General features: G+C 33.8%; 1 protein-coding gene and 1 long non-coding RNA gene across 4 annotated transcripts; one reads left to right on the plus strand and one right to left on the minus strand.

Moving 5' to 3' along the window:
• Positions 1 to 100: 100 nt before the first annotated feature.
• On the minus strand, positions 101 to 5,561 carry LOC109105837. Of its 3 annotated transcripts, none has more exons than XM_042761157.1 (7): positions 5,445 to 5,561; positions 2,354 to 4,331; positions 2,104 to 2,267; positions 1,739 to 1,959; positions 1,403 to 1,532; positions 1,153 to 1,253; positions 101 to 913 (listed from the first exon to the last, which is right to left on the minus strand). In XM_042761157.1, the coding sequence occupies exons 2-7, from the start codon at positions 4,305 to 4,307 to the stop codon at positions 781 to 783; spliced, it is 2,703 nt and encodes a 900-aa protein (XP_042617091.1). In that variant the 5' UTR covers positions 4,308 to 4,331; positions 5,445 to 5,561; the 3' UTR covers positions 101 to 780. The 3 variants fall into 3 exon arrangements, with proteins under 3 accessions (XP_042617091.1, XP_042617092.1, XP_042617093.1); XM_042761158.1 differs by having other exon boundaries at positions 5,449 to 5,533; XM_042761159.1 differs by lacking the exon at positions 5,445 to 5,561 and adding an exon at positions 4,655 to 4,775.
• Positions 5,562 to 8,883: 3,322 nt separating this feature from the next.
• Positions 8,884 to 12,852, plus strand: LOC109078131. Its single transcript, XR_006160515.1, has 5 exons — positions 8,884 to 9,019; positions 9,267 to 9,382; positions 9,649 to 9,723; positions 10,574 to 10,658; positions 12,280 to 12,852. It is a non-coding gene; the product is annotated as an uncharacterized LOC109078131 (long non-coding RNA).
• Positions 12,853 to 13,079: the final 227 nt, after the last annotated feature.

Raw genomic sequence — 13,079 nt, forward strand, 5'->3', positions numbered from 1 at the left:
GGTCTGTGTAACTCTGACCCAACAGCGATGCACAATATTAGTGCGGGCGTAGATGAGAAACTCTGAATGTTCAGTAGCGAATTTATCAAACAATGTGCAATAAAATGTAGGTAAATTTTATTTTAGAGCGGCACTGAACAAATCCGACCAGTAGATGGCGACAAAAAAAAAAACACAAATTAAGAGAAACGTGTGAAGAAAGGTCCGTTGAGAGGAATAGATCAACATTTGTTTTAAATCAGATGAGCCATTATGTATGTTGCACATTATTTGCATACTAACAACTTTTTTAACAACAATGAATAACAATAAAACTCTCTTAATCTTACTGCATAGCACTGAATGTATTCGAAGTCGTTCATTATAGTTCGTGATGGGACATTTGTGCAGTTGTCACATTATAATACATTACCTAACCAATCAAAATGTGTGATTATGATTCATTTTTACATGACATCCCAGGTTCACTAGGTTATGAGGCACTTTTTTTGTCTCTAAAAACACCAAACAACAACAAACACCACCAGATCTCACATCACACTGAAAAGTTTTCATGATCCATGAGGTAAATTGCATGCAAGTACAAAATATTACAAATGTATTCATATATGTTTCAAATTTATGTTAAAGATTTATGTAACAAAAGACTTAAGACTTTTTTTTTTTTTTTGAAAGATTAAATGAACTGTATTTTGGTAACTGGAAAAAACTAAAACTATTTAAAAGCTTTACTGTGTAAATGTTCAGTATTTATGCTCAGTCACTGTGTTGCAGTGACGTTCATGATGCCGACTTGATGTCCATACGAACACTTTCCCTGGAGTTCCATCCTCTCTCTTTGGCAAAAATGTACAAACTCCCAAAGAGATCAGGAAATAAAGCCATCAGGTTGATTTTCACAGCCTCAGCTTTACTGTGGAGAGAATGACATAAAACACAATTATTGTGCAAGAAAGTCTTAAAACTGACTGAGTTTGAAACTCATTTTTCAGACTATTCTTTGAAATTCTCTCCTTCTGCCTGTTGATCATACTTGATCAGTTGCTAGTTAATTTGTTGGTCTTGCATTGTCAACACATTACCAGCCCAGGATTTGATATGCAACATTTTTCTGCAATTCAACGATCCGTTGTCACTATTCACATAACTCACTAATGCTCGTGCAGGTTGCGTATAAATCGCAGCAGACCCAGTGTGTTCTCAGGATAGGCTTTCTTTTTATTGTCCAGTTTCTGGACAAGCTCAGAAGGCAACTGTAAAAAACATATTTTGACACTGAACAATGAATTTCCACATTACTTATTAAAGATTTAAGCTTTCAGTTAAACCAACAATAAAAGCAAAGTCAATTATGTTGCATAAAATAAGCAATGACAGCTGTTTTTTAAAATGATTGACTTACTTTAGTCTTCCATTCAGAAAAGCTCTTCCCCTCGCTGTATTTTGCAATGGCATTAAGGAGCTCCTCATCTGCGTTACGACAGTTTTCAGCCTCTTTCTCATTTCCCAATATTTTCAGATACCGCACTCTCCTGAGACGATTTCAGAAACATTATACACTCAGCTGTATCATCTATTCTGTAGAGTCTAAAAACTATACACATATAAATTGTGATTGAAAACAGATTGTTTTAGGCTTAAAAGGAAAATATTGGGAGCAATGACTCATGGCTCGACAAATTCATTCAAGCTTTGTACTGTATTTCTCCTGTCAAATGTCATCAAGATTATACTGTACCTGTCATCAGTCCAGAAGAAGGCGTGTGAGAGGGTTTGCTCCACAGTCGGTCTCTCGTTTGGATTTTCATTGATCATCCACTCGACAAGATCCTTCGCTACATCATCATCCAGATGCTCCAGAGAGTATCTTCCTTCTAGAATGTTAACTTCACAACGTGGACCTTTACCAAATGGATGGTGTCCTCTAGAGAGAATGTAGTAGACTAACATCCCAGCAACTTCAATCAGGGAACAGTGTTACTAGTTTTGAATTTTCACCAACTACAATTAAAATGACTTGTATTTAAACTGATAATTGAATTTCTAATAATATATTTTAATCGCGGTTTTTAATTAAGTTATAATTACAGTATTGTTGACCACCTGAATGTCGGAGCTCCTCTTGTAGCCAATGTTGGCCTCCTCATCTAAGGTCTCTTTTGCCTTCCAGCATCTAGTTCCAGCACTGCTTGTTCGTAAAGTGGTTTGGCTGAGGTTTAATCGACGACTTATGCCAAAATCAGCCAATCTGGCTTTTCCTTTTGTGTCTGGAAAAAAGGGAAAGCCCATTGTCCTTTTAAAAATGTAGTTTTTATGAATTAAATGAACATGAAAACTTTGGTTTAGCTCCTACCAATCAGGACATTCTGGGGTTTGATGTCTCGATGGAGCACTTTAGTCTGCTGGTCGTGTAAAACCTGTAAGCTGCAGAGAACTTCCTTCACCAACTTCTTCAGAACCAAAGATCTCTCAGCGCTGTCATCTGGTAAATGATCTTGGATATATTCCTCCAGTGTGTACTCACAAAGCTGAAGAACAAGGTACCCGAAATCCTTATCCTTTGCAAAGTCCACATATCGCACAATGGAGGGACTATCAAAAAGTCGTAGAAATTTCTCCTCATTTCTGAGGACTTGGTAATTAGACTTAATCATTCGTTTCACAGCCACCTCAGTGCCGTCATCCCTCAAACCAAGGAAAACTTCTGTTCCATCACTTCCTTTAGCGATACGAAATTCCTCAGTGAGTACAAGAGTAAGGTTTCCCAGCCTATTGGTATTACTAAAATCCATGTTAGCTAGCTTCTCAAGCTTGGACCTCCAACGACGGCTGATTTGACGCCACTCTCTCGAGATCTCATCAGGATGTGTGAACGGCTGCACACTTGAATTTGATTCCTCAATGGATGTCACTACAGTGTCTGGATACGGTTCCTCTTTATCTTGCTGCTCACTTTCTTGTGATCTCAACTCTTGTTGGATTTTCTTCTTTTTCTTTTTCTTCTTCTTGCTGCTTGTTGATAGAGCTGCAGTCTCCGCACATAAACTATCCACTGCACTCGAACCCGCTGGATGTCTGAGTGATTCATCCAACTTTTGCAGCTTTTTTTTCATGACTTCATCCATGTCTATCTCTGCAGTGTTAAGTATCATCTCTGGGACAGGTGACAATCCACACAACGCTACAAGTTCAGGAGCAATATCATATATGCATGCAAACAGTCCATAGGTCCAAACTCCAATCAGACTTGAATAATCAGGACGTGTGAGAGGCAACAGACTTTTGCACAACTTCTCATAGACAGAAAGGTTTAGTCCCAGTTTCTGCTCAGACGTCTTCTGCATCATTACACTGAGTATCTTTAGTATCAGATGATTGATTATTTCTCCTTGTGCATTTCCAGAGTGCTGAAGTCTGTATGTTAGAATAGACACAAGATCACTGAATATCTGAGGAAAGATGCTTTTGCTGATACATAAAGCAACATATAAGCAGTTTAGTGGATACAGCCAGTATTCCTGAGGGATTCTTGGGAATCGTTTGATGACTCCTTCAATGTATCTGTCTGTGGTCTTTGTATCTTTTAAAAACTTGATGGCGCTCTGACGATACTGCTCCGCACCTGGACCAATGACACCAAAATACACCTCAAACAAAATAATATGATTGAAAGGATCCTCTTGAAAGAAATGTTCATTATAGATTCTGTAAACTTCTATCTGAGTTTTTGTTCGTACAGCACAAGAAAGAGAGAAAAACAGATGTACTTTCTCAAACTCTTCACCATGTGAAGATAACTGATGTATCATTGTCTCCACTTTTTTATCAAGCTCTGGATTTCTCCCATAGTTCTTTTCAGGTGAAGCTCCAGCCTCTATAAGTGCTTTCACAATGTCTTCATGGTCACGATGAACAGCATATTGCAATGGAGTAAAAATTTGTAATTCATTTCCATTTGGGTCAGCTTTTGCTGCAAGTATTCTTTTCACAATACTCAGTGAAACTCCAGTTGTTAAAGCAGCATAATGTAGAGGAGTTTGTCCATTTGTTGAGGGTTTGTTTGGATCAGCTGACTCTCCAAGTAGATAAGAGCAGATTTCTTCATTTCTGCATAAAACTGCTGCAGATAATGGAGTAACATCATCTTTCCAATCTTCAGAAGGGTACAGTCCATTAATATCTCTGCCTCTTATTAATTTGCGAAGTCTCTCTGCCTTGTTGTCTGTGATGCATTTTATTAGAGGGTCTGTTTTTCTAGGTACTGCTTGAATTGGAATTGGAATTGGAAGTGAGATCTGGAATGCCATGGATCTTCAAATGTTCATTTCAGTCTGTGGAGAGATGTTTGTCATTATGGACATTTAATACATCTCATTCTTTAATGTTTTTTTATAAGTAGTTTTGAACTACAGAACAAGTCTAAAGACAACCAAATGTACAACAACACCATTGTTGGGCAACAAATCTAAAAAAGTATTAAATTGTATATATTATTATTACGAATATATAAATACCCACACATGCATGTATATATTTAAGAAAAATATGTTATATATAAAATATTTAAATGTACATATAATATAAATTATATATATATGTGTGTATATATTATAAACATTTTAATAATTAATCTGTTCATATAATTGACCCTCACCCTTTCCAATGTCATTGTCATTGTAGTCTTCACCTCTTTAACCAGCAACTAGCAATATTATCAAAATGTGTTTAGAGGACAAAATTCACAATTGTTTTCTAATTCATTGTGTGTGTGTGTGTGTGTGTGTGTGTGTGTGTGTGTGTTTGTGTGTGTGTGTGTGTGTGTGTGTGTGTGTGTGTGTGTGAGCATTTATGTGGTTTATGAGGACACAAATGTGTATAATGACATACAACGGAAACATGGTTTATTAGGACACTTCCTGTGTCCCCGTAAAACAAAAGGCTTAAAAACATACAAAACAGTGTTTTACGAAATTCAAAAATTGCCAGTAGTTTTCTGTAAGGGGTAGGTTTAGGTGTAGGGGTGCTGTAGAGCAACAGAAACTACAGTTTGTACAGTATAAAAACCATTATGCCCATGGAGAGTTAAACGTAAACCACAAATGCAAGTAGTCCGTGTGTGTGTGTGTGTGTGATGTAGGGAGAGAGAGAGAGAGAGGAGAGAGAGAGAGAGAGAGAGAGAGAGAGAGAGAGAGAGAGAGAGAGAGAGAGAGAGAGAGAGATTCAACTAAGATATTATTCTGGCTATCATTGTGTCCAGTTTTCAAAAAGCAAGTGATCAGATCTTTGTAGTGTGTATGCTGTATTAAGGTAAAGGAGAAAGCAAAATCTGTCATATGACTTAACAAATATATATGTTATGTAAAGCTGAAAAAAATATAATTAAAATCTCTAACGTTACTCGAGTAGGCTACCCAATAATAACGCCAAATAAAAAGAATACTTACGCACAGTCTATTACTTTTTGTGTGTTATGGTGTTACAAAAACTGCTCACGGTCTTCAGCTTTGCGTGAAAATGAAACTATACGCCCTTCCTTGTTCTAACATCTGTCAGAATACGTCATTCACTACAGAAACACGTGAGCAAAACAGTGCGTTCTTTGTTTACTAATATACCATACTGTACATTTACAACATAAATATTAAATATAAACTATTAAAATCTTGCTCTTTAGGGGACTAAACCTGGTTGCATTAAAGCCCTTAAGTTAAGAAAACTAGGGTACCCTAGCGAAACGCTTGCATTATGTATAACATAAAGCTGATATTTAGCGCCTTTTACAGCCCTTACAAACCCACACCTACTGCAGAGAAATCTGGATCGAACAACAATTAACAACAAAAAAGTCAGATGAAGATGCAGATGCCGCGCTTGATGACTCAGACAGTATCATAAAGGTGATCCGCTCGGTTTGCACATCTCAAAAATAGCAAAAAGCGCTCACGTCCGCTTAGAACTCATTACAACTTGGGCATGGCGAGATCTGTCCGAATCCACACTTCATAAGACTACGCTGCATTACTGTCTCGCTTATCATGCGGCCACTTTCCCTACAAAGGGGGGCCAGCGGAAAAAGTTTTGGAAACACTGGCCAACTCAAACACAATATTTAATTTAATTTAATTCATACAGGCCTACCTCATGTTGCACATTTGCACTTTTTGAAAAAAACAAAAAAACAATGGCACAATAAAAAAAATACATTTCTGGTCTATGTCCTCACTTTAAAAAAAATAAAATAAATAAAAGGTTAAAATTTTTGCCTGTAAAATATCTATATATATATATATATATATATATATATATATATATATATATATATATATATATATATTGCAATATAATATCGATATCGCCTGGACAGTGTAAAATATTGTGATATGAATTTTAGCTCATTCAAGATTTTTATTCGTCACATACATGATTATATAGAGAATATATAACCAGCAGTGAAATATGAGTCAGGTCCGCTCCATGGACAGTGCAATTATTAAAGAATACAACACAGATGAAAATATACATAAATATTAGCTATGAAAGAATGAAATAAAAGTAAACAATAAAAATATAAGAATAAAATATTAAAAAAAAGTATACTGTAGAATTAAATATAGAATAGAAAATAAAATGTTTATGAAAGTATACTGTAGTCTTAAATATTAAGGTACACAGGAATGTACAAGAGGTGAATGTGCAAACAGGTTGTGACACTGTCAATATGAGGTAGAGAAAGTAAAACTGTAAAAAAAATCCAATTAACAAAATGTTGTAAGGGCAAAAATATTTAAGTTGAGCTAATTTTACTGCTTGGGCTTAGTTGAGAGGACATATTATATTAAGTCTACACAATATATTTGAAAAACATTGAATGAACGATTATTTTCAAATCCAGTCAACAATTAGCTATGCTAACGTTGACTTGTATGGTTTAAATTGTGAAACTAATAAAAACAAATATAGTTATTAATGTGATCGTGAGTGTTTGATTTTGCAGGAGACACAGCGCCATCTTGTGAAGTTCACGCGTCAGGTGGTGCCACTAAATAAATGTTATTTGTTATCGACAAAAACATACAGCATATATGATGTTTTTGAGTGGATATTTAGAAGTGTTTTATAAGTCGTGTGTCCGATGAAAAATGAATATTAAGGCTATGTTAAATGTAGGCCTATGTCAAGTTCACGCGTCAGGTAACGTTAAGTGGAACTGAATTTGTACTTAGACTGAATTTATCAATACGTGTATATTAAAAAAGGTGTAAACGTATTATTTAAAACGTATGTATTTATACACAAACGTACAACATATAAAAACATCAAATAAGCCTTGTATGAATATGTCTGAGGGAAATTAGCTGCCGAACAGGGAACGTTCCCAGAACATTCACTAACGTTCTTTAAAAGTTGTGTAAATGTTAGTACAAAACGTTATTAAAATAATGTTTTCGGAACGTTCTTATAACGTTGTTAATGTTCTTGTAAGGTTGCTAGAAAACGTTCTTAGAACAACGTTCTCGGAACGTCTTTAGGACGTTATTTGTAATTGATGAATGTTCTTATAAGGTTGATAGAAAACGTTCTTAGAACAACGTTCTCGGAACGTCTTTAGGACGTTATTTGTAATTGATGAATGTTCTTATAAGGTTGATAGAAAACGTTCTTAGAACAACGTTCTCGGAACGTCTTTAGGACGTTATTTGTTCTTGATGAATGTTCTTATAAGGTTGATAGAAAACGTTCTTAGAACAACGTTCTCGGAACGTCTTTAGGACGTTATTTGTAATTGATGAATGTTCTTATAAGGTTGATAGAAAACGTTCTTAGAACAACGTTCTCGGAACGTCTTTAGGACGTTATTTGTACTTGATGAATGTTCTTACAAGGTTGGATAGAAAACGTTCTTAGAACAACGTTCTCGTAATGTCTTTAGGAGGTTATTTGTACTTGATGAATGTTCTTACAAGGTTGTTAGAAAACTTTCCTTAGAACAACGTTCTCGGAACGTCTTTAGGAGGTTATTTGTACTTGATGAATGTTCTTACAAGGTTGACAGAAAACTTTCTTAGAACAACGTTCTCGGAACGTCTTTAGGACGTTGTTTGTAATTGATGAATGTTCTTATAACGTTGTTAATGTTCTTGTAAGGTTGATAGAAAATGTTCTTCGCACAATGATCTCGGAACGTCTTTAGGACGTTATTTGTACTCAATGAATGTTCTCATAATGTTGAGAGAAAACATTTTTAGAACAACATTCTTAGAGCATTCAATTTTATTTTATGTAATTTCTAAATTAATTAATTGCTAAATGTTATTATGGTGTTATCCTAAAACATTCTGATAACAGCATGTCCTTATAGTTGCAGGCTACTTTATGAACGTTATCATAATGTTGGGAGAAACTTCTTTCTTATAGGCTATATAAAACCTATGAATAGAATAGAATAAAATAAAATAGAATATGATAGAAAAATAAATGTATTTAAATATGAAACTACAACCTGGAGTAGGTGGTGGCTAATCGCCTGAATGTAATTTATAATTATTAATTATATATCTTTTATAATTTATTTAAGTCACTTAGGCATATTAAGTGAATGGCAATCACTGTAAAAGTGAAATTTGCTAAATTAAGTTAATTCATTTAAGTCAAAAAATTTAAAAGATTATTTCAACTTAATTTGTGATTTGAACTCAAAAGCTATTTAGGTTAAGCAGAACTCAAGCTAAATAAATTACTATAAATTAATTTAATCTACCATACAATCTATGATTTTTACGTATAAATGGCTGACCACAAAATATTTAAAAGAAAAAATGAGCATAATTCATGATTTCAAACTATGTTAAAAGTAATTAATTTTACTCGACAAAATATTATCGGGGGTGTTTTTCAAAAACCTACCATTTTTCAGTCAGTCGCGTCCACACTCCACTCATCCCCAGCGCGACCGCGCTCACTCGCTCACTCACACTGATCACAGCAGGACTACTGGCGACGCGGTCACGGAAAATAACAGGTAACGTTAAGCATTTCGAGCTTCTTTATTCCTATTTAAAGCACTTTTGAACGTTTGTGTTTTACTGTCAACTTTAACTGAAGATTAACCAGCTTAGTTATCACAATGTGTGTAACTTTAGCTAAGGTTAGCAAGGAGCTAACGCACCATTACATCAACGTTATCATGGGCAAGTGTTAAATATGCAGTGTTATACACAACAGTTCGTAAGTGGTAAATTAATAAATATTTTTGGTGTTTATCACAGCCAGACACAGACAAACGAGTCCCGCAAAGTGTATTTTTAAGCTTATGTTAGAGAGATGGCTGACAGAGCATCTTCGTCATCTCTAACCGTCACTCCCGCCACAGATCTGAAGCGAGGTAAAGCCAACACACATTCACTGTATTAAAAAACCTTTAAACTTCTTGTTAATTTTTATTGATTATCTGTAAGTTTCATCTAGAATGTCTATGTGATGCTGTTCAAGTTTACTAAATCCACCGAACGGTGTACAAACGGGCTGAAGAGCTTTATAATGGCTGTTTAAACTTAGTTAACATTTTACACTGTTATTTGCTCCTCACGTTGTCTTATTTAAAATTCATATTATCAAATTGTTGTCATACTTTAAAATCAATGTTTTCAGTGCAAAGGCAGAGAGGGGCGGTGTGATGTCATTGGCAGCAAGAAGGCTGCAATACTAATATGGGCCTGAAATTAAGTAAGTAGAATTCACATTAAACAAATTGATGGGCTTTAGTGTTGTACCAGATGTTATTTGTCACGTTATAAACAGTTATGTAAATACATCGTTCTTCAGTTTTTATTTTTTGATGATTTGCCATAAATGCAGATGTAATGATGACCAGAAATGACAAGCAGCACACAATGTTAAGTCTTCTGAAGCAATACTATACTTTTGTTTTGTGAATATTAGATTAATCAAATACACAGTGAATACACAGATGAAAAATAACAAACCTCAACTAACATCCCACAAGAATAACATCATGACATCTAAGAACCAGTCATGTGTAATTCAGACTAGGGCTGGGCGATATATGAAAAAAAAATATATATCTCGATATTGTCACATTTTTTATGATATTCGATATATATCTTGATATGTTTGCATTTGCATTTAGATAATAAAAATAAAAAAAAAATTGGGGGAAATAGTTTAAACTGGGATAAGAATTTTTATTTTATTTTTTTGAACAAGTTTTTTAGCTAAGAACACAAAGTCTGTCTACTGTCTCTGGTTTAAGAGAAGCTCTGTGGCATGAAACTATGTTCCCACTGCCACTAAAAACCCTCTCAGATGGGGAGCTATTTGCTGAAGCACATAGGTATTTCTTATATATATATATATATATATATACCAAAGACTTATACACTCTCTGTCTATATTGTGAAAACTGGTAAAACAAATGAAAAATATTATAAAAGTTAAATTCCTATAAGTAATTCCACATTGCCATATTTTTTACACATGATTCATAAAAATAAGCTGTCCATAAATGTTGCTTAATTGTGAGTTAAATTTCTCTAATTTTGTGTTTTGTGTTCAGGAACAATATTAGTCATTCAAGCTATGATCCTGGCAGATCTACTATCTGAAAAAAGACTCAGCAGATTTTTTTCAAGACACACAAGGTAGGACACAGTTCAGAACTTTATATTTACTTGGCAACATTTTTCTGAGATCAGCAGAAATTACTGAATAGTTGATCTAGGGATGTTCATTTTAACCGGTTAACCATTAACCGACTGTTAAGAATTTTGACTGATTAAAACAATCAGTTAAACGGTTTAAAAAGTAATTTATTTATTTTCAGTAATTTATCAAAATATTTAAAAAGGTTTGCTGCATGGTTAAAATATGCTACGTGTATACATGTTTTTAGTTTTTTAGAGAAAAAAAAACACAAGTCCCATTTTATTATTTAATTCAGAAATAGGTCTGATGCCGACACGAAATGTTTAAAATCATTATAATAAACTGTAAACATAGCTAGGGGCTATTTTAGTTCCCCTCACTCCACAACAAATCATTTCAATTAACTGTATTTAGAAAAGAACAAGAAATAGGCCTTTCAGAAGTTATAGCAATATAAATAACAAGCCAAAAGGAATTAATTTAGGCCTCACTCCACAACAAATCATTTCCGTTGGGTCTCTCATTCGACACAAATTAAAATGTTTCCGTATTCACGATGTATTTGAATGCCAAATTATTATTTATTATGTACTTCATTCACGTTCCAATATCAAATATGTTTTGCATAACATTACGGTGGTACGGTGATAACACTTAACAGCACTAATTTTACTGCATATTTAAACTGAGCAGTGTGGTTTTTCCCCCATGTTTGAGTGAATGTATTATTTATGATGATGAACAGGCTGCATTGTCAAAGTAGCAAAACTTAACTGTGAGCGTGCATGCAGCGCCAGTGCAATCACTTGAGTTTTTCCTTCTAACAGTGAAAGCAACTACTCGTTTTAGTTGTAAAGATAATCGGAATTGTAAACGGTTTGCCTTTATTTGTGTAGATTCACAATAAAAACAAATCTTTTTGTGTAAAATAAGCCTAAAGAAAAATAGGATGCTGCTTTCTGCTGTCTGTTTCCTTTTGTGCAGCAAAAAAAATTAACCGAAACTGCATTTTTCATTCATTTTCATAATATATTAAGTAAAAAATATATTTCTCGTATAGGCCTATTTGTTTGTTTTATATATATATATATATATATATGTATATATCTAAAGCCTAGCTTTATTATGTTTTTTCTCCTCCCGCAGAAGCGCTGCAGGTGTGTGATGTGATTTGAAGACCATGTGAATCCTCATGTTCTGTTGTTAGCGGCTTTTTGCACATGTAAAATTAATACAAATGTTAGTATTTTTAACGGGTCACATACACTGATCCTTTCTAATTTAATTAAATTCTAATTTAAAATAATCTTGTCGGTTAATGGTTAATAATCGGTTAACGACCGTTGGTTGTCGGTTAGGAAAAATAACTAAAATTAACATCCCTAAGCTGAACATAGTTGAACCACTAAAAAATTAAAATTCTGTCATGGTTTACTCACCCTCATGTTGTTCAAACCCATTTTGAATTAATTGTATTAATCTTTAGACAATTATTATTTTTTATAATCTTTCATAATTTTTGTCTTTCCATTGGAAGTCTAGGCAGTAGACTTATTATTTCATAGGAATTTTGTAATAACACAGTTTGTAACATCAGCCAATCTGTTTACTTTACAGATGGAGCGTGGAGAGACCGGACAGTTCCCACAGTGCTAGTTTTTCAGCACCCACACCCCACACACAAATTCATATAGAAGTTTTCAATAATAAAAAGTTTATATGATAGTTTATATTTAGCTATGAAGTTATAGTTCATTGTCATAAATATTAAACTAAATATTAAAGTCCCCCTGTAGTGAAATCAAGTTTTTATGCTGTTTATTTGTCTTTGTGGTTTTTAATATTGCTACATTACAATCCAATAACCAATCACATTAAAGAATCAATTCCTATCATTAGAATGCAAAATATACCAATACCAGCACAAAACTAAAAATACATTATAACAAAAAAAAAACAAAAAAAAAACATTAAGCTGTGGTTTAATGTGAATTTAGATACAATATTTGACTACGGGGGACTTAAATTTTTTTACATGATATGCAATTTTCACCAATCTGTTCAATGTGTATTAATGAGATTTTTGAAAGTGATTATCTTTAATAATTCAGATACCTGTTGAAATGCACATGTAATTATATGCTTGCTCGTATCTTGAATGTTGTGTTAATAAACATTATGTTGAAAGAATGTTGCAACAGTGCTAACCTGAAAATAACATTTGATTAAGCTACACTTTGTAATGTTCAAATGAATGTTTATAGAATGTTTTATTTTTAAATAAATTGAAAGTGGAAAGAACATTGTAGGAACATTCTGGTAACCATAAAATAACGTTCCAGCAACGTTAAGCAAACTGGACATTTTAACGTTCCTGGAATGTTCCAGATAAACGTTCATAGAATGTTATATTTTTT

The sequence above is a fragment of the Cyprinus carpio genome, chromosome A7, assembly GCF_018340385.1.
Source record: "Cyprinus carpio isolate SPL01 chromosome A7, ASM1834038v1, whole genome shotgun sequence".
NCBI classification, from domain to species: domain Eukaryota; kingdom Metazoa; phylum Chordata; class Actinopteri; order Cypriniformes; family Cyprinidae; genus Cyprinus; species Cyprinus carpio.